Consider the following 26,473-nt stretch of genomic DNA (forward strand, 5'->3'; position numbering starts at 1 on the left):
TATATACCTTATAAAGTTTACTTACTGCTTATAAAATCTGGAAATGGACCTAATCATGTAACTTTAACCTTGATAACTGATCATTGAAATGAGATTAGGGTAAGGTGAACTCTGACAAACATAAAAGCCTTGCAAGGAACCTATACACTAAATATAGTTGTACTATTAATCATATAAATTATGAAAGAGAAATTCATCAAAATTCATCAAACAAAAAAACAACTTCTTTTTCAAGCAGTCACTGAACCAAGAAAATGAGGTCACCTTCAAGGAAACAGGATATATACAAAATGTACTAACATAGTTAAAATTTATTATATAAGTCATCTGTATACAAAGTATGACACCTCCAGGTCTTCAACCTTCTAAAATATAAAGCTAAATACAATTGGTTAATGCTGCCATCGTAAGATTGTAAATTGTAGTCTCTATGTCTCCCAGTCACAGGCAATCTATGTCTCCCAGTCACAGGCAATCTATGTCTCCCAGTCACAGGCAATCTATGTCTCCCAGTCACAGGCAATCTATGTCTCCCAGTCACAGGCAATCTATGTCTCCCAGTCACAGGCAATCTATGTATCCCAGTCACAGGCAAGAAAAAAATTAACAGACGACGACAGATGCCAAGTGATGAGAAAACCTCACTTACAGAATGGAATAGGGATGACTACGGCTCAGCTGCTCGTGAACAAAACATAACTTTTACTGTCCATTTAGCTGGTCTACTACCATACCCTATCCCTGAATCAAATTGTAATATGCTAGTAACTGAAATACTCTAAATCAAAGATCTTAGTAATATTAACTTAGACTTTTTAGCAGAGTTTAATTTGATGTCGTAGATGCACTCATATCCTACATACATCCATATTGTATGTCCAGATCTAACCATATACAAAGTTTCATATAGATATAAGAACCATCATTGTAGGGAAGAGAATGAGATCTTAACCACATGCACATCTACACATTAAGATCTAATAATGTATCCATTTCCATGTAGATATTATAAACCATGATGGAAAAGTTGTTGAGTTTATAGGTAATGGACTGGGTCAAAATATTGTCATTGCAAAGAGACATCTCTAGAAAAACTAAATAGACAGAGCATCCTACCATCATAAGTATATAAAGATTTAACAATATAACAAGTTATGTGTAGATATTATTATACATATACCTGTTGGTGGTGTTGCAATCGTAATGTCAGGGGAAAAAGTTGAAAGGGCCATAACTCCTAAAAACCTCAATGGATAGGAAAATACTACCCACATGCACATCTCTATATACATGATATAAAGATCTAACAAATAATTAGTTTTCATGTAGACATAATAAACCATGCAGGAGTTGCTATGCCAATTTTCTGTCTGAAAAGGGGCATAATTCTAGGGAAACTAAACAGAATTGACAATCTTTTACCTGTTGATACATTGTTTTTGCATATCATAATAAATTATTCTAAAAAGTTAGAAGTGAATCAAAGGTCATAGAAGTTGGTCTGGACAAACAAACAGACAGACAAGCTGATTTCCATCAACCAATCCAATCTTTGTATAATAAATCTCTCAGTACAGACTGTTGGAGGAGGGGGGGATTTTTTTTTTAAATATTATGCAAATGATGAACTTTATTTGTCACAACTGTTTATTTTCTATATAATTTACATTCCATCTGAAAAAATGTTTTGGAAGTATGTCACTTATGAGGAGCAGAATACACATAATGTATTTTAATATTCATCATCCTATCCATGGACTTTCTCTGTTGACTTTCATCACAAATTCTATTTTTCTTTGCATGTCAGCATTGTATATCCTCTTGCATCTTTCATAACTAATACGTCTCCTCATTGTGGTTGGTTTTTCATAATATTTCTTTCTCCTAACTTGGTCAACAATTCCATCATTTCTCATAAATCTGGAAAAAAAAGTGTTTAAATTTTTATTACAGAGACTAGTTTAAAATTGAAATTATAGAATATTTATTCAAGTAATTTGCACTTACATAACTAGTCTAAGTTATTAACAGGTTTATATACTCACATAATACATTTGTCAAGGTTTGGTATTTGTTTATATAAAAAAGAAGAAAATGTGGTATGATTGCCAATGAGACAACTCTGCACAAGAGACAAAATGATACAGAAATTAACAACTAACGGTAACAGTACAGCATTCAACAATGAGCATTACCCTGCTTGGATGGCACCATTCTGGTATACATAGATAATAGCCTGTTAGTAACTTTAATTGATCATACCATCAGTCCATCACTGTCTGATACCATGTATATGTGATCCAAACATAATAATGAATTCTTGCTTGAAATTCAAATTCAAATCTTAGAAAATAGAGTTCTACTTTTTTTTATTTTGGGATTAAATTTTTATAGAGTACTTGAAAGAACATTATACTTTCAGAATGACGCATTTTCTTTAACATTAATTATTTAAACTTCTGTTGTGTACAGATAAACTTTCCAGTGATCAAAACTATAAAGTAAAAGGAATCATCTTATCTAAATAAAAATAGTGCTAAATCCCAAATATATTCGTGTGGCTGTTCTAAGTTTCTGGTTGTTTTTCTTTGAAACTAATATTCCTGGTTTTGTGCTAATTTGAAGTTATTGAAGGGCAGATGTTTGATATGTCACTCTGATCATATTATCCGCAACATTTTTATACGACCGCAAAAATTAAAAAAAATTTTGGTCATATATTGGTATGACTTTGGCGTCGTCGTCTGAAGACATTTGGTTTTCGCACTATAACTTTAGTATAAGTAAATAGAAATCTATGAAATTTAAACACAAGGTTTATGACCACAAAAGGAAGATTGGGATTGATTTTGGGAGTTTTGGTCCCAACAGTTTAGAAATTAGGGGCCCAAATAAGCATTTTCTTGTTTTTTGAACAATAACTTTAGTATAAGTAAATAGAAATCTATGAAATTTAAACACAAGGTTTATGACCACAAAAGGTTGGAATTGATTTTGGTAGTTTTGGTCCCAACAGTTTAGGAATTAGGGGCCAAAAGGGTCCAAAATTAACTTTGTGTTTGATTTCATCAAAAATTATTGGGGTTCTTTGATATATGCCAAATCTAACCATGTATTTAGATTCTTATTTTTTGGTCCCGTTTTCAAATTGGTCTACATTAAGGTCCAAAGGGTCCAAAATAAAACTTATTTAGATTTTTCACAAAAATTGAATTGTTGGGATTCTTTGATATGCTGAATCTAAACATGTACATAGATTTTTTTTATTATGGGCCCAGTTTTCAAGTTGTTCCAAATCGGGGTCCAAAATTAATCTTGTTTGATTTCAACAAAAATTGAATATATGGGGTTCTTCAATAAGCTGAATCTAACCATGTATTTAGATGTTTAATATTTGGGCCAGTTTATCAAATTGGTACACATTGAGGTCTAAAGGGTCCAAAATTGAATTCTTGGGGTTCTTTGATATGCTGAATCTAACCATGTTTTCAGATTTTGGATATTGGACCATAATAGGTAAATGTCCAATTTAAAAAATTTAAGTTTTTAAGTTTCTCTTAGACCACATTCATTCTGTGTCAGAAACCTATGTTGTATCAACTATTTAATCACAATCCAAATTCAGAACTGTATCAAGCTTGAATGTTGTGTCCATACTTGCCCCAACTGTTCAGGGTTTCGACCTCTGCTGTCGTATAAAGCTACGCCCTGTAGAGCATCTGGTTATACCTAGGTGCCTATTTGGACCATGATATATTGTATAAGACACCTTATGTTCATGTTCATAAATTTTATATGTACATTTTGTAACTTTTCATATGGTTGATTCTCAGTATTTTTAAAATTTGATTCAATATCCCAAACTTCACTTCCATATACATGATATTCATGTAATAAAATTGGGAGTACCATTGTATCAAAAAGTTTTTCTAAAATTCTACATGAATTGTTAAGACTTAGAGATTTCTGTATTTTGAATAGAGCTTTTTTAGCTTTTACTATCAATAAATTAGAGGCAAGCTGCAAGGTTAATAAATTTAATGATAGATCATGAACAGCACATGCTGCTACACTGCAGAGGTTACTCCAGTATTAGAGAGACTTTTGTATTAAAAATGTTCAAAATTACAGGAAAAAATATAACCACATTGTGCGATAAAAATAAAATAAATCTTATACTTTATAATATATCACTAATATACGGCACTTAATTAACTATCTTCCTCTTTCTTACTAGTAATTATCTATTGCAATAGATTTTCATTATACCTTTAATGTTTTATTCACATATAATGTTTGTAATTTACTACATGTACCATGTATATACCTTATCGCTAATCCCGGCTGACCCGGCCGCTTGAACTTTTGACGCATACAACAATCACTTTTCCATTGTGGCGTCAGATATTTGTTTTATGATGTCAAAATTTTACGGGAACCTGTGTGATATCCAGCAATGGCGGAAAAATAGCGATAAGGTGTATTGTAAATAGTTTATCCATTGGGTCATTACCATCATGATTATGAAACAGGTAAAACTTGAAACATTTTCTGTTTTAAAAGGAAAATAATGTTATTTTATCATAAATTTTATACGGAAATAATTTCCCAATTTGGGTGAAAATTCCCAATTTTGATAGAAAAGGGACCCATTTGAAAATACCTGGAATCATACCCGAAGATACATTTCTCAAGGACGTACTACGATTTATGATTGTCAATCTTTAAAAAAAAAGACCATGTAAGTAATTATAATATAATACCTCATCAATGCATTGTGGGCTTGTTCTACGTTATTTTTGTGAACAAAAACGGTTCTTGCCAAGAATTTTGCATTTCTATGGCATGACATTTTGTCAATGAATGGTCTCCCTTGTTCTATGGTCACTTATGCGTTTAAAGTAACGCGATTTGCATTAGAAATGTAAGAACATTTGTACACCGATTAAGATTTCGAGCCAAATCAAAAAGAAAGTATGAAAATAGCATGTTTTGCTTTCCTTTACAGAAAAGGAAGGCTTTTAATTTAAAAGTGTAGAAAAGAGTTGGAATACAATGAATGAACATACGTCTTCGTCCCCTGCGATTTTGAGGATTTTTCACTACACATAATTTATTTAAAACATTTTTTTTAGACGAGGAACAAATTATCTTTCTGTTTGCCACTTGCTATTTGTTTTTAATTAGTATTCTTCTACTTATACATTGTAATGACCACCTTCAACACGTTGAAATTTATTATTATATTGATATTTTGGGAGGCGACTTTCCTGATATGGAACTTGCGCCCTATTTACACTTATCGTGATTGTTTTTTGGAGAAAAAAGAAAAAAAAAGTCTTAGTGTTTCGTGTTTTGTTTACTACACGTGAGTTCTTAAGTTGTGAGGTTTTTTTTCAAAGTCTTTAATGTATTGTGGTTTTACTTTTGTAAAAAAATGTTTATTTTGTCGTTCTTGCTTTTGTTTCGTTGCATTGCTAATTACATAGTTGATTGCTTTGATATATAAGGTAGTAGTTGCTAATAAATATACACAAGTGTATAAATGAATCTTAATGTCCATCGCTGAAGATAGAGATTATATACTGCTTCCCGATAGCCCGGTGTCAATTATTTAATGAAAAATTGCCAAAAATATGTATGCGCCAGAAAAAAAGACTGTCGCATACTTCTGTCACCTACATTGGGGTTAATAAAAGAAACAAAATATTATATATGAAATTCCCACAGATACCAAGAGACCAGTTTGAGTCATGGTCCCTTTGTTCAGTGAGGATTGTCGTGGTCTTTGTATTGACCCCGACTGCCCTCACTGACCATGAGACCACTGAATAATCAATCTGGTAATCAAATTTTGAACTGTATCCCATTATTGACACCGTGACTTCGGGAACACGTTGAAGTATATGTCACTTGTACTTTTATAGCTAATATTTTAATTGTCTATAGTCGAGATTACTCTGACGTCCAACGCCTGTTTTGCCAGACAAGCTGGGGCCGTGGGACGTCAGAGCTCATCCCATATCAAAAAGTCTTATAGATAAACGTCATGTTTTTCCTGTTTAAATGGTTTTGCACAAGTCATTTTGGGGCCCTTTATAGCTTACTGTTCGGTTTGAGCCAATGCTCTGTGTTGAAGACTGTACTTTCCCCTTTTATGGTTTTTCTTTTACAAATTGTGACTTGGATTGAGTGTTGTCTCATTGGCACTCATACATGTACCACATCTTCTTATATCTATGTTCTAGTTCTTTTCTTTTTGTTGAAATAAATCAGAAAGAAGAGAGTATCAGTATTTCTGTGACGTGAATGCCAATTTTCACTTGGGAAAAATACAAATCCTGATAAATAGAGGCTTGTCAGTTTGCCCCACTTATGAAAAATAGAAAAGTCCTTATGAATTAAGTCAATGAAAATCTAGGTTTTATCTTTTTGCATTAAGTGGGGCAATTAACGGGATTTAACCCTTTTCACAAGTGGGACCAGTTTGTAAATCAGTTTGGGTTGATTTTTTTAAAAGTGGGGCGAGTTTGTAAACAATGGGGAGATTTGGTGTGGGGCGATTTGATGTGGGGCGATTAGCAAGATGGGCGATTTGTCCTGCTTCCATCCATACCATCAAAGACAATTACTTCTGAAGCAAAATATACATGTGTTATTTGTAAAAACAACACTTAACCCTATATTTTCATCTAATTGATTACTTCAAGGGTGTTATTCATCTGTCTGTATCGATACAAAAGATAGAAGTCCTGGATAAACACATACCGGTACATGAATTTAAAACTTCCCTATTACTCTATAAAACCCTTAAAAAAATTCTAAAGATAACCCTGAAACGACAGGTACATGTAAGTAATTATGAAAATAACCAAAATAGTATCTAATATGCATGTCATCATTTAAAGCAAGCACTTTACTTTACCTGTTGATAATTAGCAGTTTATCATTATGATTCACATGCAGCAAAATTATAAATCAATATAACAAGGTGACATGATCTTGTATGATCCCAAAATAAATTAATTATTTGAAGATTTCTTGGTAATTCATTGTCATTACCTTGAGGAATCATTTTAGAAATTTGAAAATACAATGTTACATGTACAAATGCATTCTTTAATTGAAAAATCTTTCATGTAATGCACCAGAATATTATTTATAACATCCAATTTTTACTATTTGATAAATGATATTACATCAATAAAGGGTTTATCCCTTATATAAATAGTGATCCTAACTGATGATTGTCTAGGTGGTCATACTTATGGGGGCTTTCTTTTATTATCTTATACTGCAACAATTGTTTTACCGAAATAACCTGGAATTTTTAAAGACAGAAATGAGAATCAGATGCTATGATATCAGTCAATCGGCAAGATTTAACAATTCTCAAAATTCTTTGGCGACTAAAATCACCATTTTGCTGGCTAGATTATGGCCTGCTATCCATAAAAAGGATAGATCAGAAAAAAAATTAGAAGATGTTAAGCAATATATAGTGGTTATCTTAGAGTGGTATAATCAGACTTTTTAGGCACAAATAAGAAATACTAGCTGGTTTTACTTGTATTGATTCTAAACTCCATTTGCACATAAATCTCAACGTCATAAGTAGCATGACGTTACTATACATACATAGCGGTACCGCGAACGTCTAATGAACACAGTCCTGAACATCCTGGGGGGCCGCGAATGAAAATTTAAGCAATAAATAAAGAAAAAACTTTAAAATGAAATAACTATTGTCTCTCAAATGAAATAAAACTTTAACTTTTAACACTTAAACAGTCTCTATGCTTTACGGAACGGTTGAATCCAACTTTTGATTTTCTCCTTGGCATCAGTTTTTGCTTTTCTGGTTGAAGTAATAGTGTTGTCACTTGAATCACACGGACTATCTGTTGATAAGAGTTCAAGTGGATATAGCTTACTTATTGGTCTAGACGTCGTGCCATTTTTAGTGCGTAAAATAGCAGACCTACAAAGTCCATCTCTCCCATAAACTAACTTAACGATAATCGCTATATTCCACACTGTCCTTGGGGTATCATCATGAATCTGTACAATGTGGCCCACTTTAATGATTTGAGTGTTAATTCCGGTGTTTCTATGTTGTTCCCTAAGTGAAGTGAGGTATTCTCGTCGCCATCTGTTCCAAAAGTCGTGAATAATGCGTTTTTGAACACTAGATTGTCTATTTGCTGTGTAATGTGTTAAGTTTTGTACGTTCTCCTCACTGCTGAAATTAATTGTTCCTGAATACGGTAAAGTTTTAACCCGTCTTCCATAGAGAAGATGAGACGGTGTAAGCGGTTCATCATCGGTAAGGTCTGTTGATACGTAGGTTAACGGACGATCATTTAATATAGCCTCTATCTCGATCACAATTGTCTCTAGCACTCTAAAAGTAACTAGTGCTCGTCCTAACACTTTCTTTATGCAATTCTTGGTCAAGCCGATCAATCGTTCCCACCAACCACCATACCATGGTGCACGCTTCGGAATAAATTTCCACTGAGTTCCATATATGTTGAGTTGTTCCTGAATAGTATTAGATTTTGTAAGCATTTCAATTTCCTTCGCTGCTGCGGTATATGTTGTACAATTGTCAGACATCATGATTTTTGGTAACGATTTGCGGCTGGTGAATCTCCTAAACGCTAGAATGAATGTTTGTTCTGTAAGGTCTTCAACGATTTCCAAATGCACAGCTCTAGTGTTAGCGCAGGTGAATAGACAAATATATGCTTTACTAATACTGTTGCTTTTTGTTCTCACATTCAATGCTCCTGTGAAGTCGACACCGGTTACGGTAAACGGTGGTGAATCATTAAGTCTGTCGGACGGCAGTGGTGGTGGGTCGGGTGTATGATATGGTCTTCCGGTAATTTTACGGCAAATAACGCAATTACGGAGTATTGATTTCACACATTGTCGAATCGATGGAATCCAGTAAGACTGGCGAATAAATGTCACTGTACTTTCTAATCCAGAGTGAAAATTCTTTGCGTGTGCATCCATCACAATTAATTTACAAAATCTGTCTTTGTTCGGTATTAGTACTGGAAATTTAGCTGATTCATCAATAGGTGCATTGTTAATTCTCCCGCCACAACGGATAATGTTCATTTTATCCATGTACAATCTAAGTTGCTTCACTAGCGCATTTTTCTCTGATTTGTTGTTTAAACTCTCAATAACATCCGGGTATTTACGCAGTTGCGAATCTCGAATCCATGAAGTCGAAGCAGTCTGAATTTCATTGACACTAAGATTTCCTGTTAGTTTGTCATTATTTCTACAGTTGTTTATGAATCGGTACATGTATGCAGTTATACGCAAAAGTTTTTGGTATGAGCTGTAGCGTTGTATATCCATAATTTTACTTATTCCTTCATAAGATCTGATTTTCTGTTGCGGTTCACTAGTTGATTGTCCTTGCTCAATGGTAGTGCTAAGAATGTGGGATTCTTTATTCTTCCACTGTGGCCAGTTTGATTTGTCAGTGAGCCATTCGGGTCCTTTCATCCAAAGATCCAATTCTAGGAATTTGGTTGCAGTTACTCCTCTCGATAGCATATCTGCCGGATTTGAATCTGTCGGACAGTACTTCCATGTGTATTCTTGCGTAATTTCGTTAATTTCCTTCACTCGATTACTAACGAAAACGGGTAATTGTTTCTCAGTAGTAAGCCAACTTAAAGTTATCTGACTGTCACTCCATAATGTGACGCTTGTAACATCCAAGTGCGATTTCAAATGCTTGACCAGTCTTGCGCCTATCAAAGCTGCACTGAGTTCTAACTTCGGAATTGTTAACTGTTTGAGTGGTGTCACTCGATTCTTTGACATGATAAGTACGGTTTCTTTTCCACTGACTGAATATGCGCATGCTCCATAGGCTTTCAAGCTTGCATCCGTAAACACATGTAATTCTACATTGTCTGATTTTTCTTTGAAATACGGTCTATTAATTTCCAAATGTGAACATTCATTAATATCTTTTAGAACACACTTCCATTCTGTTGTAATTTCAGATGTAAGAGGTTCATCCCAATTTAATCCTTTCTCCCACAAAGTCTGCATAAGCATCTTACTACGCACAGTAACTGGACCAATAAGTCCGAGTGGATCATAGATTTTAGACGATTGTCTTAAAATCTCTCGTTTTGTCATACGTGTATCTTCAATATCGGTGTATTCCGGTTTGGCGAAAGTAAGTGTGTCGTTACAAGTGTTCCATCTCAATCCAAGCACTTTTATGAGTTCATCTTTGTCTAATACGCTGTGTGAATTTGCGCGGTCTCGCAAAAGTTGAGAATTTGAAGACCATGAGCGCAAGTTAAATCCTGCTCTAATGAATAAGTCTCTTGATGTATCAAAATATTTCAGTAATGCACTCTCTGTAGGAAAACTCGACAGTATATTATCAACATACAAATCGTTCTTTAAAGTGTCAGTATATTCACAACGGTTCTCTCTCAAGTGTTTTTGTAGAACGGAATTCAGTATGAATGGCGATGAAGTGGCTCCAAATAATACAGACTTAAATCGGTAAGTTGATAGTGGAGTTGATGGGTCTGTTGGTGTATCGAACCAAAAGAAACGTGTGACATCTCTATCCTGTGTCTCTAGTCCCACGTTCAAGAACGCCTTCTCTATATCAGTAGTAACGGCAAATTGGTGTAAACGAAATCTTAAAAGAATGCCGACTAAGTCATTTAAATTGGGTGGAGTAGTCATCAAACAATCATGAAGACTAGACGATTCTGGTGTTGCTTTACAACTGCAATCGAATACGACCCTGATTGGTGTTGTTGTTGAATCTTTTCTCACAGCATGATGCGGAATATAGTGTATTTTGCTCTTTTCATCGGCCTCATTAGTAATATCCACTTTCTCTATGAAGCCCCTTTTCTCCTGCTCAGCCATTATTTCTCCATATTTTTCCAGTAGTTTGGGTTCTTTGCTAAGTCTTCTTACTACACTTTCCGTCCTTCGTTGTGCAATGGCTTTATTTGTCGGTAACGTAGGGTGATCCTCTTTCCATGGTAACGTTACAAAATATCTGTTGTCATGGTAACGAATTTGTTTCTCTTCATAAGTCTTTTGAATATCCATCTGTTCTTCTAACTTTGAAGTGTCAATTTTCTCGGTAGCCAGTGACTCTATTTTCCAAAATTTCTCCAAGTCGTACTCATCGGTTTTTGTTGCGATCATCACGTTCATCATTGAAGCTCTCTTGTATCCATCTGTGTCAGAGTTGTGTGAATGTAGCGTTCCAGACAACAGGTATCCGATTTTTGATTGAACAGCTGTCGGTCCTTCGCCTCGGATAATATCATTCTGAACAATTGACCAGAAGTAATCAGCTCCAATTAGAATAGAAATTTCAAAGTTTTCATCTGCTGTTACTGGGTGAGCTAATTTGATTCCTGACAAATATGTAAGTTTTGCTGCTTGGCGTACATAGGTTCTCATCGGTACTGCGATCTCTGGAACGATCAAGACTCGAATCGGAAGTTTACCCTCTGTAGTTATGAGATATACCAATCCTGTACTCAAATGGCGAATTTTAGTACTATTTGCATTGTCTCCAAATCCGGATAGGTTAACGCTTTCAGTTCCAGTAGGTTTGAGTTTCAATTTTTCGGCTAATTCCTCTGTGATAAATGAGCGCTGTGCGCCTTCGTCAAACAATATTTTTGCATCAAGTATTTCATGTTCTGCACTTACTGGGTTAATTGCTGTCTTCAAAAGTACACGATCTGTCGATTGCGAGTGTAAAACAGTGTCTGGTTCCTCCGCGTTGTGTTGAATTGTGCCTACGGTTATATCCCCTGTTGGTTTGTTGTCTTCATTTGTTTTAACATTGTCTTTGCAAATGCTGGTGTGATGACGTTTGTGACACTTGTTGCAAGTTTTTGTAGATTTACATGCGGACAAGCTATGGTGTCCTAGACAGTTAAAGCATAAACGATCTTGTTTCACGATTGACATCCGGCCATTGTAATCAGATACTTTAGTGCAATTAACAGACGAGTGTGGCTCCTTACAGTACGCACAGAGTGGCTTGGGTTTAGTGTTAGTTGCGTTTGTATTCTTGTTACCTCTATTTCGATTACTATAATTTGTATTTGTCAGAAAGGCGGCGGTAGCTGTAGGGTGTTCAAACTGTTCTGAAGTTTTGCCTGCATCCATAATATAAAGTTCATCGAAAATTCCACGGCGTAATTCATTCAGTTGTAAATCTGTAGATCTATATTGTCTGGCAAGATTTCTGCGGATTTCACCGGGTAGTTTGTTCATAATAATGGGCACTAAAAACGCTCCATATGTGTCTTCACTTTGACCTAATGACTCTAATCCTCTAATGTGTATCTCAATTTCATCGTAGTAGTTTTTCATGCTAGATATCGTGTATTTAGGGGCTGGTATATCAACTAGTGCTTGCATATACTTCTGTCTTATTACATGCGATTGTCCATATCTTTCTTGCAGTAAAGAAATAGCTTTCTCATAATTTGCATGTGTAAGCGCAAACCCTGTGACGGTTTTCAATGCCTCATCATGGAGTAGTGACTTCAAATAATTAAATTTCTGAACGTTTCCAAGAGTAGTGTTTTCGTGAACGGATGTCTCGTATGAATCCCAAAATGACTGCCACTGCATAATATTACCATCAAAGGTAGGAAGATTCAATTTGGGCAACTTGTTGTACTCATTTAATCTAGTGTTACTACGTGAAAACTGAGTTTCCGGTACACGGAAGTTTGAATTACATGTATTCTGTTTATTGTATATCTCGGGTTGAGCATAACTTGGTTGATCATGAGCGGGTTGAGCATGAGCGGGCTGAGCAGAGGCGGGTTGAGCAGAGGCGGAATGTGAAGGGTCGCTATAACTGACAAAATCTTTTGCATTTGTACTGAGTGTGGATGTATTGACAAGAATGAGCTTTTGTATTTGCGTTATTTTTCCATCTAATGTGTAAGCATACTCATCTGAATCGACGATCTCGGCTTCTACTTCTCCTTCATCAAGATTTTCTAGAATGTCCTCATTAAGTTTTTGTAGTGTCTCTTGTTTCTTCAACAGATTGTTCACAATTTTAGTTAACTCTTCAGTGTTCATGGGCTCATCTCCGTCGTCTCGGATGTCCTCAAATTTCTTCAAAAGTCGGGAAATAACGCTTCTGTGTCCTGCACGTATAGAACGTAGTTTGGAACTCATCTTGGTCCTACGGCACCAATATCTTAGAGTGGTATAATCAGACTTTTTAGGCACAAATAAGAAATACTAGCTGGTTTTACTTGTATTGATTCTAAACTCCATTTGCACATAAATCTCAACGTCATAAGTAGCATGACGTTACTATACATACATAGCGGTACCGCGAACGTCTAATGAACACAGTCCTGAACAGTGGTGTTTAATGAGTCAAAAGACCAGGAAAAAGTGCAGATGAACTTAAGTTAAGCAAATAATTTTGAAATTTACAATTGACTATTGAACATGTTGAATAAAAGACCTGGCACATTTTGTGGCTTTACATCTCAATGTTGCACTGGAGTGACAGGTGTCAACCTTTGTAACTAAGATGGTGAATATTTTTGTATAGAGTGTTTATTCACATACAAATGAGGATGGATAGCCATAAAGAAAACACTAAAATTAACATATACATATACATATAATGTAGATTTATAAATAGACTATTTTTTTTCAGATTGTAAAGATGTTTGGAGGGAATAATCCGCCAACTGGAACAACTTCGTTTTCATCTACTACAAAACCATCTGGTAGGTTTATGTAAATTAGAATTTAGTGTTTTTGGTATATCTGAAATTTAAAAGTTAATATTAAAAGTATTAAATCTACATCATACATATATTTTTATTGATTTAAAACATTTATTTTTATAATGATCAGTTTTAATTTTTAATAGTTGGTCTATAACTGTTTTTATACGACTTCAAAAAATTTTGCGGTCAAATATTGGTATCTCGTCGTCTGAAGACGGATGGTTTCCGGATAATAGATTTAGAATAAGTAAATTGAACTCAATAAAATTTTAATACAATGTTTCTAACCACAAAAGAAAGCTTGGGATTGATTTTGGGAGTTGTGGTCTCTAAGGTTAAGGAATTAGGGGCCCAAAGGTGCCCAAAACAAGCATGTATCTAGTGTCAGAACAATAAGTTGTGTATAAGTATTTCAATTGTTCTGAAATTGTACCACAATGTTTAATACCATAAGTAGAAGGTTGGTATATATTTTAGGGGTTATGGGGTAAACAGTCTAGGAATAAAGGACCAAAAAGGGGCCAAAAACAAGCATTTTTGTAGTTTCAAGACAATAAATTGGAGTTATCTTTCTTTGTCCAGAATGGTTGTTGAATCACCTAAAACCAATGCTTGATGAAATCTTCTTTGAAAATTGGAGTTATCTTTCTTTTTCTCATTTCAGATTTCAGAAATTAAAAAAGAGAATTTCTTCAAATATTATTTTTTCGAGAGGATTTATATTCAACAGCATAGTGAATTGCTCAAAAGCAACAAAAAAAAATTAAGTTCATTAGACCACATTCATTCTGTGTCAGAAACCTATGTTGTGTCAACTATTTAAACACAATCCAAATTCAGAGCTGTATTTAGCTTGAATGTTGTATTCATACTTGCCCCAAATGTTCAGGGTTCGACCTCTGCAGTTGTATAAAGCTGCGCCCTGCCGAGCATCTGGTTAGCCCATGCAGTCCCAATCACATTTTTTGTAATGATAGGTAGCCAATACTTCTTGCATTATAAAAAGCCGCAGGTGCAAGGAAAATAATAATCTCATAATAAATATGCTCATAGGTACACTGCATAATATGTGCTATAGAAATCAAACTGTTCCTCCAATATCAAACCTATAATTCCGAACCAATTTCATACAGCTAGCCTTCTTGTGCTTGATCTTGTTCAAAGCTCAAAGTAAATTTGTATATAGATCACTGAATAATTCAAACTTAGGTGACCATTTGAGCACCTGTGATCACCCTCATTTTATTATGTGAATTGAATGTTGCTTAATCATGTTAATGTTTAGTTTCTTTGAATTTTATTATCTTGATTTTCTTTGACCATGGTCTCTGTTTTTCCTTGACTTTTGACTTTATTCCCCCTTGTATCGAAGAAGTGGGTCTCATTCTGAATTCCAGATAAATTAATGCCAAATCTTATTTCCCATGAAATCAACCTTAACCTCAGGAAAAATGTTTTCCTCTGCTTTTTGTTCAGAATTTCAAGTAAAAAATCAAATTAAACAGCTTTATTTTGATAAAAACTATATATAACTTCCAATTTTGCATGGACACCAGTGATTTACAAAATATGAAATTTTGAAATTTGATTTTATTAATACCCGGTAATTCTTCTATATCAATTTTAAGGTTTTTCATTTGGATCCCCTGTAGTCAGTAGTACACCAGGTGCACCAGGTGGAGGTGGAGGAGGGTTCAGTTTTGGAGGTGCACCACAGCCTACTCCCTCCTCAGGTACACCAGGATTTGGTTTTGGAGGAACCACAGCACCAGCCCCTACATCTGTTCCACCACCCGGATATTCATTTGGTGGTGCTACCCAAGCTACAGCTGGTTTCTCAGCAGGAGGTACACCTACCCAACCAGCAGCTGGGTTTTCATTAGGTGGTGCAACTACCCAACCATCAGCTGGGTTTTCACTTGGTGGTGCAACCACCCAAACAACAGCTGGATTTTCATTAGGTGGTGCTACTAGCCAACCATCAGCTGGTTTTTCACTTGGTGGTGCAACTACCCAACCAGCAGCTGGGTTTTCATTAGGTGGTGCAGCTACCCAACCAGCGGCTGGTGGTTTCTCATTAGGTGGAATAACTACACAAACTTCAGCACCAGGGTTTTCAGCTGCAGGTTCAACAGTAACACATCCATCAGGTATATTCATTGTTATACTATAGGTATCAAATTGGATTTTAAATGCATCAATACTATTGTATATAAGCAGGATATTGTTAATAGCTAACTATAAGTTATGTGATATTCTTATTGTTAAAGGCTGTACGCTGAACTATATTTGTTGGAATTTGATGGGTAGTTGTTTCAATTGAAATCATAACACATCTCCTTATTTTATATATTTTCTCATATTAAAACTCTATCTACATTCTGGCCCTCATCCAAACATATTGTGGCGTAGAATTCGTCCTCACAAGTACTATTTTTTTCATGTTTGAATTAGGTTTATTCACTGTGTATTTTGTCTTCCCTCCTTGTAGTATCAATATATATATATATAAATGTAATTTTTTAGCAACAAGTACAGCACAACCAGCTGGTGGTTTGAACTTGACCCGACCAACAGGAGCGGCCACAGCACAACCAACAGGTGGTTTTAATTTGTCATCACAGCCAACAGTTGGTCTTGGTGGTGGTTTAACGAGGCCTGTCCAGCCATCAGCAGTACAGCCAACAGCTACATCAGCTCCAGGTTTGGCTCCTTTACATCAAATAAACAACATCAACATCGTATTTTAACAATGACAACATTATTTTTGAGAATTTGCAGATGGAATTTTTAATCATTAAAATATGGTGTTATTACAAATTCATTCCAGTTTTCATATTGGTAAAATAATAAGAATATTTAAAAGAGACAAATATTATATGTGGTCATTTTTGTCTTACTTCAAACATTACTTGATACCAGTGTATGGTTGACTACTCAAACAAAACATATACATCTAGTATAGACTAGTATATAGACTAGTATATATTTGTTATGGGGCCAGCTGAAGGACACCTCCGGGTGCGGGAATTTCTTGCTACATTGAAGACCTGTTGGTGACCCTCTGCTGTTGTTTTTTATTTGGTCGGTTGTTGTCTCTTTGACACATTCCCCATTTCCATTCTCAATTTTATCATATATAAATGTATTTAAAAATGAAAAAAACACACACAAAAATCACATAATAAATCAAACTTTGTTTCTGAAAGGGTTCATCACATTTCCTACGGTTCATCAGACAGAATTGTTATTGTTAATAGTAACAACTTGTGACGTTACCTAGTAATAACGTCTTGCAGTAGTTTGTATACATTACAGAATCATATTCAAACAAAGTTATCAAGTCATTCAAACCTTTAACTTGCTAGCAATAAGATAACAGCTTTAAATTTACTTATTCAGGTTTATTTGGAGGAGGATTAAAATTAGGAACAGCACCAGCATCAGCAACAACATCGAGTACACAACCAGCTAACTTGGGTGTTGCCGCAGGATTCTCTCTTGGTGGGGCTACTACTTCAGCTGCTCCATCATTGGGTGGGGTTGAAAAAGCAAAGACAGCTACAGTTGGCTTTTCACTCCCGACATCAATAGCTGCTAGGTTAGCAAATATATAATAAAAAAATAAGAAACACAAATATCTTTTTTTAAAGATGGTGAATAATGGATATTCTGGTAAAAAAATGACATTTCTCTGTAAAATGTGACATTTCATGTACACTATGATAGGATAATAGGTATGAGGTCTAACTGAAATATACTTTATTAGGTGTAAAGTTTTGAAAAATTTTCTGATCACATAGTAAGTTCAGTAATTGATTGATACAAGTATAAACTTTATTCTATTTTTATGCCCCACCTACGATAGTAGAGGGGCATTATGTTTTCTGGTCTGTCCGTTCGTCCGTCTGTCCCGCTTCAGGTTAAAGTTTTTGGTCAAGGTAGTTTTTGATAAAATTGAAGTCCAATCAACTTGAAACTTAGTACACATGTTCCTTATGATATGATCTTTCCAATTTTAAAGCCAAATTAAACTTTTGACCCCAATTTCAAGGTCCACTGAACATAGAAAATGAATGCATGTTTCAGGTTAAAGTTTTTGGTCAAGGTAGTTTTTTATGAAGTTGAAGTCCAATCAACTTGAAACTTAGTACACATGTTCCCTATAATATTATCTTTCTAATTTTAATGCCTAATTATATTTTTTATCCAATTTCACGGTCCATTGAACATGGAAAATGATAGTGCGAGTGGGGCATCCATGTACTTTGGACACATTCTTGTTAGTAACAGCATTGAATCTTTTTACAGACTCCTTGATACAATACTAAATTTTATTTAATTATATTTGAAAAGGATTAAAATATTTTACACATTGCCCTTAAACAGGAAATTATCGTTATCAAATTTCATTGTAACATTTTTAAAGCTCTGGTACTGCTGCAGTTCCACAGAAACAGATGAACTATCAGCAACTAGAAGAGAATATAAACAAATGGATGCAAGATCTTGAAAAACAAGAAAAAGAATTTTTGGAACAAGCAACTCATGTTAATGCCTGGGACAGATTACTGGTTGAGAATGGTGAAAAAGTAAGTAGAGGGGAGCATTCCTCAATATATGATGGTTATTACCTCAATGTATGCATACTGATGGTAAGTTTGATACCTTGTATAAATGAAAGAATCTCTTTTACAATCATTAAAAGACAGACATGTAACAGAGGTAACTAGAGATTTGGAAATTTTCAGCTTGAGTTTGGGCCTCATAACTGGAGATTTTTTATCGACCTTTTTATTGACGTATGCAATGGTTTTGTTGTGTGTTTAAACTGCATATCTTCCTGTTTTGTTAAAAGAACAACAATTCCATACCTTTAAACACCTGCATATCCATTTTTACTTGATAAAAATAAAGGCTAAGGGGTTTTTTAAATATTTATTCATTATGTATAATTCAAGATATTTGTGATCAGCCATCATACATAGTTGGCAAAAAGTACCTCTGATTAAGCTACATTGTCAACTTTGGTACCACTACTGAACATGCTTGTAACAAAAGGTGTTGAATTGATAGAGTTGTAGGCTTGCTGGTGGGTAGCTGTCTCCATAAGTTTGGTCAAGTCATTAGGGCCACCATAGTCAGCTTTGCATGAAGTGTGGTAAGCATGGTCTTGACCCTTGGAACAGGATCTGCACCATTTAAAATCAGATCTCCAGGCAGAGTTGAATTTGGCTAGATACTTTGTCTTCTTTTATTTGTTGCTGGGGGTATTTGGTGATAAAATTCGGTTTGCATTTTGTCAAATTCTAAAATTTTATAATTTTCCAAGACAACTATACTTACAATGTATATACCGTAGGTATTTTATTGGCTTGGATAGAAAACAAGTCATAAATTTCATATTTGAGTTGATTTTATTTGTTTTTGAGGTTCAGTTAATGTTCCATGTTTTTAACAGCATCAATCTAATTTGTTTTTATACAACTTCATGAACTTGTACAATTTAATCCTTTGTCAGTATTTCACTTTTAATCAACCAGGCTTGTCTTAAACTAGCTTGTTGATCACCAGGTAATTGCCTATTATCTTAAATTTATTAATATATATACAGTTTAATCTTAAACACCTCAGGCAAATTTTACCTATTTTATCATTTGACACAAAATCAATGAAAGGAAACTTCCGTTTTTCTCTGACTTTTCCCATATCAAATTTGAGTTTCTCAGACTTTTTCTCTGTCCATATTGATTTTTTGTAGTCAAAAATGTCTACTGAAAATTTTACGAGGTGGACATTTTCAGAAAGCAGAAGATTTCAAATTTTAACAGGAGGGACGGAAGAGGGTCTGAAAAGCAGGAGATTTTGACTCCATCCGGAAGAATCACAAGTATGAAAAGAGGAACTGATCTGGGGTTTTTTGTTTGTTTTCCTCAGTGATATTTGCATTCGTTATTTTCCAATGTGCAAATGTATTTTGTGTTAGTTTTTATGCCCCACCTACGATAGTAGAGGGGCATTATGTTTCTGGTCTGTGCGTCCGTTCGTCCGTCGGTTCGTCCGTTCGTTAGTCCGTCTGTCCTGCTTCAGGTTAAAGTTTTTGGTCGAGGTAGTTTTTGATGAAGTTGAAGTCCAATCGACTTCAAACTTGGTACACATGTTCCCTATGATATGATCTTTCTAATTTTAATGCCAAATTAGAGATTTTACCCCAATTTCACGGTCCACTGAACATAGAAAATGATAGTGCGAGTGGGGCATTCGTGTACTGAGGACACATTCTTGTTTGTTTTCTGTTTTTCAACTATAAATTCTAGAACTCTCTTAAATATAACAATTTGTGTTGAAATAACAGCTGATAACATTTAATTTTGTGATATTATTTTAGATTACCTGTTTAAATAGTGATATGGAGAGAGTAAAGGTAGAACAACAAAAACTAGACCATGAGTTAGATTTTATAAAATCACAGCAGAGAGAACTAGAGGAGATGTTAAATCCATTAGAGAAATCGGTTGAGGAACAACCTAATATAAGCTTCCAACAACATGCAGACTTGGAGAGGGAAAACACGTTAGTATAATCATTGGGTTGAATCAACCAATCAAAAATCTTCTATCCCGATCAGGTTCTGAAACTATTTTGAAATCTGTTTCTATTGACTTGAAAGTTCCCATAGCAGTGATAAAATTAACATCTTTATGTTGCAGTAAGCATATGACTTTCAACAATTACCACACCATATGAGAAAGTCACAATAATGTGGGAAACAGTTAATTTGATATTATGAAAAAAAAAATTTAGAAGAAAAGTTGACAATTGGACACTTCAAACCAACAATTAATTAGAATCTAAATAACTCAAGAAAAATGGGTCAAATGCTACAATAATTGTTAAACTGTTTGTTATTTGCACTAAAGAGAATCATATATCTTGTACCGTACTCTGAAAAGCATGTGATAAGTTTGGTAATAGTTTACTTCTTTATTTCTTCTCTAACAATTGCAGATTACAACAATATTTTTACAATACCAAAAGATAAATTCTATATTTGTTTAGCCTAAGCAAAAAATGACTCAGCAATATTTATTCCATGTTTTTTACACCTTTCGATTAAAGTTATGTTTTCTTGAGCAAGTATGCATTGGTCTCCAATTTAGGAAGGTTGAAATTTACTATTAGTGAATTTTGAAATGAAAAATTAATTTTGCTAATATCCTGCATTTAAATAGTTCTATGTAAAGTTCTGTTATATTTGCAGTTACCAGTTAGCAGAGAATGTTGACGCTCAGTTAAAGAGAATGTTACAAGATCTGAAGGAGATTATTGACCATCTGAACACGTCGAATGCTAGTCAAGATAACACTGACCCAGTAAGTGTGTAGTGCTGTAACACTCAGTGTTACATAGGTAGAAAAGGTTGTCAATTTGATAGAGGAAATTATAATATTTTACATTTATGCACCAAGAATTCAGAGCAAAAAAACATTCCAATACACCTTCTACATGAAGAGTATGTATCATTGAACTTTGAACTATTAAGCAATGTTTTTGTCAAATTGTCTTTTTATAAATTTTCTGCTGACAGGCAAGATATATCTCTCCAGTTTATTTGTACTTGTATCATCTCAAGTTTTGTTTTTATATTAATCAGTCTTTGTTGTTTGGCAAATTTTAAAAAGAAATTTTCAAAAGTTCACATTTTGTAATGTGTGGGCTTAAAAATATTTAACAGGACCATGTGGAGCGATCAAGGGTAGATAAAATATTATAAATGCATGTTTGAGTTAGTTTGGTCATGACCATCACCTTAGTGACAACTAAGGACTCCGTTATCTAGGTTCATTTTGTTACAGTTATTATTTCTCTTTCAGATATTCCAGATTACACAGATATTAAATTCACATATGGATTCATTACAATGGATAGATCAAAATTCAGGTAAATATTTTTTATATTGATTTATAATTATTGGAGTTTCAGGGGAGATAATTAAACATTGATACAAGTAAGATTTTGATAATGTTTCTTTATAATAAGCATGTCTAGATTTCATGATCACTTTCCACAAAAGTTAGTTAACGGGGGGTGGAGTTGTGGGGATGGATTTTTTTCTCCAATATCTTTTTACAAATTTTTTGTAAATTTTCAAGAAGAAATTAAATGCATAGTATTGCACATTAGTTTTTGAAATCTTTTAACACATTTATTTTGTGTCAGAAACATTTATTAGGTCAAGATTGGATCGCAATCCAAATTCAGACTGTATCGAGCTGGAATTTTTTGTCCCAACTGTTCAGGGTTCAACCTCTGCAGTCGTATCAGGCTGTGTTCACCAAAGCATTTTTGTCTCGCCTTGATGGAGTCAAAAAGTGAGACAAAGGTATGCTGTTGTCGGCGGCGACGGCGGCGTCAACAATGTATTAGTTTGTGATTAGGTCTAGTTTATGGTGAACCACAAGCGGTAGGTCAATTATATTTGGTATGCAGTTGTAATCTGCATTGGCACATCTCATTTCCATGGAGATTATTTGGCCCTTCCCCCTCAGTCATGGTCTATTGACTTCAAAACTTTTGCTTATTTTACATGTATTAGTTTGTGATTAGGTCAATTTATGGGAACCACAAGTGGTAGGTCAATGATATGTGGTATGTAGTTGTGTAAGCGTCGGCATATCTCATTTCCATGGAGATAATTTAGCTCCGCCCCCTTAGTCATGGTGTATTGACTTTAAAACTTTTGCTTATTTTACATGTATTAGTTTGTGATTAGGTCAGTTTATGGGGAACTACAAGTGGTAGGTCAATGATATTTGGTATGTAGTTGTGTAAGCATCTGCATATCTCATTTCCATGGAGATAATTTGGCTCTGCCCCCTTAGTCATAGTCGATTGACTTTGAAAAATTTTCTGAGTTATCATGTATTAGTTTGTGATTAGGTCAATTCAAGCAGAACAATTAGTGGTAGGCCAGTGTTAATTGGTATTCAGTTGTATAAGCAATTCAATTCAATTCAATTCAATATTTTATTTACGTCTCACCTTATGTATACAATTACACAATACATTTATAAAAGATATATTTTGTATACATAAGCCAATCTGTACAGATTTATGAGAGACTATAATCACTTAAAAGAATATGTATATGTACATAATAAATATAAAACCTGAATGGTAAAATAAGCATGGGCACATCTCATTTCCATGGAGAATATTTGGCCTCACTCCTCAGTCACAGTCTAATGACTTTGAAACTTATCTTAGTTTACATGTATTAGTTTGTGATTAGATCAGTTTAAGATGAACTGCTAATGTTAAGTCAATGATATTTGGTATGCAAATTTATTGGCATTTGCAAGTATCGTTTCCATGGAGATTATATATCCCCACCCCCTCGTATTGACTTTGAAACTTTTCTATAGTTTACTAGTTAATGTGTGTATTTAGATTTGGGAATGACTTATTATAAGTCAATGGTCATCATGGTATTTGGTATGCAGTTGTATAAGCATTGGCACATCTCATTTACATGGAGATTGTTTAGCCATGTAACTCAGTCATGATTCACTGACTTTGAACATTTTCATAAATTGTGTAAGATGTTAAAGTATTGCTATTTTGATTTTAACTTTTGCATAATCAAAATTACAAAAAGGCGAGACATATCTCTGTGATAACACTTTATATTAAGCTTTTCCAGTGATATAAAATTAACATAACATTTTTGTTATTTTGAAGAGTATTTAATCTTATTAATTCTAACATTCATGTATAAAATGAAAGACTTTGCCTTTGAATATGAAAATTGATGTTTTAATATGAACAAAAAAAGAACACTATCTGGAAAATGTTTGTGATTTTTTTGTCAAGTAACATATTTTTATCATTTCTTTTATACAGCTGTATTGAAGAGACATGTTGAAGACATATCAAAACAGATGGAATCACAAAGAAAACAAGAAGAAAAGAACTTCCGTCTTGTGTATCAATGAACAAAGACTGATATTACTCTGTGAATTTACATTATTGTTTGTACAGTTTACAGCGTCACAGGATCAGAACCTTAAATACTTGTTGTACATCAACAATTATAGATGAACACATGTTTACTTAACATCTATGCTGCAGGTGCTTTATCTAAGAAAAGTATTTACTTAGTATGATTGACATACACCAGTAAATGCATATATGTAACTTTTTGTACAATCATCGTAACTTCGTGTACATATATTTTGTACAATAAAAATATTAAAACTTGATTTTTATTTTTTTTCTATGAAGAACAATTAAGGACTTCAAAATACGTTTTGGTATTTTAAATGTCTTACAAAGTCAACACATGAAACAGTTAAATTTTAAATATTTAAAAGGCTCAGCAAGCGTAACCTTTTAAGTTTGGAAATTTAAATGTCTCAAGTGAATAAAAATTGTATCATACTCATATTCCTTAATCTTAATATACATCAGGGCTTTTCCAGAATTAATTGTATGGGGGGAAGGAAGGCACTTTAATTAAAATTTGATGGGGGTGGTTATTTAATTAAGAAAGATTGCTTGACATTTAAATGAAATATCTAATTTAAAATGTATGCATGGAGGGGTCAAATAAAAAGTGCCTTTCTTCCCCCCATACATTTATTTTTGGAACAGCCCTCATATGAAAGTACTGAATTTTCTGGTTTTGTATTGTCTGCAAAGAAATTCGCAGAGAGCAAGACATATGTATGACATGTACTATACAGCGGCTAGGGTGTTAACTAATAGTATAAAGCTGTATTTTTCAGAAGGTAGAAGGCATAGAGCTTCATATCTTCTATACAGATACCTTATGTTACAAAGTTTCTGTCTGTCATGTCTATTGTCCTTGACCCCATTTTATAGGTTTTAGGGACTGTCTGAAAAGAAATTATTTTTGTTTTATTTTGTGAATTTCTCACCTATTATGAGTAGTAGGATAGTTATATTTGGTAAATTGATTCCTTGCAATGCCTGTCAGACAGGATTCACCTGGTAACAACTCTCATTACATGGAATATAGATCAAGTCATTCAAAGTGCAAGTTTGATTTGGTTTGTTTCTCCATTCTATGAACAGTAAGTGAACTATATGTGGTATATGGAATGATTGTAAAGGGTACATGTCAGTCTGGCAGGTTATATCTTACCTTGACCTCATTTTCATTGTTCAATGTTAAATTGTTGTGTTGTGTTCTGTTTGTCAAGTACTATAAGCAATACGTCAACTATCATGAGTGTACAGAATGAATGTAAGGTGTTCATGTGGGTCCAGCTGGTATCATCCGACATTACCTCATTTTCATGTTTCATTTGTCAATTTTCCAAATACTATTATCAATAAGTCAGCTATGGAACAATTGTAAAGTGAACATGTCTGGCAGGTATTATCTGACCTCGACCATATTTGTACATGTTGAATTGAATTGAGGGACAGATATAAACCAGTATACCCCTCCTTTTCGGAACAGGGGTATTACTATACCAAGCACATTCAGGACAAAAACCTATTACAGAAATATGCATATGAACCATACCTTTGGACTACAACAAAACCATGAGAAGGAATTTTAATATGCTAGTTTACAAGATAACAGTCTGCAGGAAAGCCAAGTAGTCTTTGATCTTTCACTTAAGTGGATAAGCACTAAATACCAAATATCAGGTCTTTCACAGGTTTGACATGGAACCCAAATCCACAACTTCCTGCAGTTGAGGCAAGCACACTGCCTCTGACCAATGAGGTCTTAAATATATCTTTGTAACTTTTCATTCTTTTTTCTCTTTTTGGTCCAGATAGAACATGAAAGTGGAAAGATTGCTCCAGTCAATTTAGGATTTTCAGAGAATTATGTTTAACAAATGATGTGCATACATAAATTTTATTTTTCATTCATAATAATTCAAAATTACAAAATCATCAAAAATTTTATTTAAAAAATATCAAAAATATATATCTTATGAAATCTTAAATACTTTATTTGTATTAAAACAATAACAGTAATAAATATGGCACTATTAAATTTTTAAGTACATGTGTTGATTGATCTATGAATAACCTTAATAACTATGTTGATCTATATATAACCTTAATTACTGTGTTGATCTATGAATAACCTTAATTACTGTGTTGATCTATTAATAACCTTAATTACCGTGTTGATCTATGAATAACCTTAATTACTGAGTTGATCTATAAATAACCTTAATTACTGTGTTGATCTATGAATAACCTTAATTACTGTGTTGATCTATTAATAACCTTAATTACCGTGTTGATCTATGAATAACCTTAATTACTGAGTTGATCTATAAATAACCTTAATTACTGTGTTGATCTATATATAACCTTAATTACTGTGTTGATCTATGAATAACCTTAATTACTGTGTTGATCTATGAATAACCTTAATTACTGTGTTGATCTTTGAATAACCTTAATTACTGTGTTGATCTATGAATAACCTTAATTATTCCCTTAACTTGTACCTTAAGTGTTTGCAACTAGACAACTGCTGTTGAAAAAAAGCATACACATTTATCCTTATAAGTAACGAGTAACTTATCAAATATTCTAAATCAAATTTTTAATTTTTATTTGATACAGTTTCCAGTAAATCAGGCAGGAAAAATTCTATTATGATAAAC

The 26,473-nt window shown here is 33.9% G+C and overlaps 3 protein-coding genes across 4 annotated transcripts; 1 reads left to right on the top strand and 2 right to left on the bottom strand.

Annotated features, from left to right (window-relative positions):
- Positions 1-1,629: 1,629 nt before the first annotated feature.
- On the bottom strand, positions 1,630-4,914 carry LOC139515988 (small ribosomal subunit protein bS21m-like). The gene is made up of 2 exons (XM_071305793.1): positions 4,764-4,914; positions 1,630-1,920 (listed from the first exon to the last, which is right to left on the bottom strand). Exons 1-2 carry the CDS (start codon positions 4,850-4,852, stop codon positions 1,743-1,745), a joined length of 267 nt encoding a protein of 88 aa, XP_071161894.1. The 5' UTR covers positions 4,853-4,914; the 3' UTR covers positions 1,630-1,742.
- On the top strand, positions 4,876-24,070 carry LOC139515961 (nuclear pore glycoprotein p62-like). 2 transcript variants are annotated; one of them, XM_071305755.1, is made up of 10 exons: positions 4,876-4,974; positions 13,733-13,805; positions 15,437-15,958; positions 16,335-16,511; positions 17,211-17,409; positions 18,238-18,400; positions 20,197-20,381; positions 21,070-21,181; positions 21,683-21,749; positions 23,712-24,070. In XM_071305755.1, the coding sequence occupies exons 2-10, from the start codon at positions 13,742-13,744 to the stop codon at positions 23,801-23,803; spliced, it is 1,581 nt and encodes a 526-aa protein (XP_071161856.1). In that variant the 5' UTR covers positions 4,876-4,974; positions 13,733-13,741; the 3' UTR covers positions 23,804-24,070. The 2 variants fall into 2 exon arrangements, with proteins under 2 accessions (XP_071161856.1, XP_071161864.1); XM_071305763.1 differs by having other exon boundaries at positions 4,944-5,368.
- Positions 7,795-13,236, bottom strand: LOC139492494 (uncharacterized). The gene has a single exon (XM_071280695.1). The coding sequence runs from the start codon at positions 13,234-13,236 to the stop codon at positions 7,795-7,797; it is 5,442 nt and encodes a 1,813-aa protein (XP_071136796.1).
- Positions 24,071-26,473: the final 2,403 nt, after the last annotated feature.

Source organism: Mytilus edulis, chromosome 1, assembly GCF_963676685.1.
Source record: "Mytilus edulis chromosome 1, xbMytEdul2.2, whole genome shotgun sequence".
Taxonomy (NCBI): Eukaryota; Metazoa; Mollusca; class Bivalvia; order Mytilida; family Mytilidae; genus Mytilus; species Mytilus edulis.

Coding starts and splice junctions, on each gene's coding strand:
- LOC139515988 (XM_071305793.1), bottom strand. CDS start 4,852: ATGTCATGCCATAGAAATGCAAAATTCTTGGCAAGAACCGTTTTTGTT. Junction 1,921..4,763: donor GCCCACAATGCATTGATGAG/GTATTATATTAT, acceptor TTTTTTTTCCAG/ATTTATGAGAAATGATGGAA.
- LOC139492494 (XM_071280695.1), bottom strand. CDS start 13,236: ATGAGTTCCAAACTACGTTCTATACGTGCAGGACACAGAAGCGTTATT.
- LOC139515961 (XM_071305755.1), top strand. CDS start 13,742: ATGTTTGGAGGGAATAATCCGCCAACTGGAACAACTTCGTTTTCATCT. Junction 15,959..16,334: donor AACAGTAACACATCCATCAG/GTATATTCATTG, acceptor GTAATTTTTTAG/CAACAAGTACAGCACAACCA. Junction 21,750..23,711: donor ATGGATAGATCAAAATTCAG/GTAAATATTTTT, acceptor TCTTTTATACAG/CTGTATTGAAGAGACATGTT.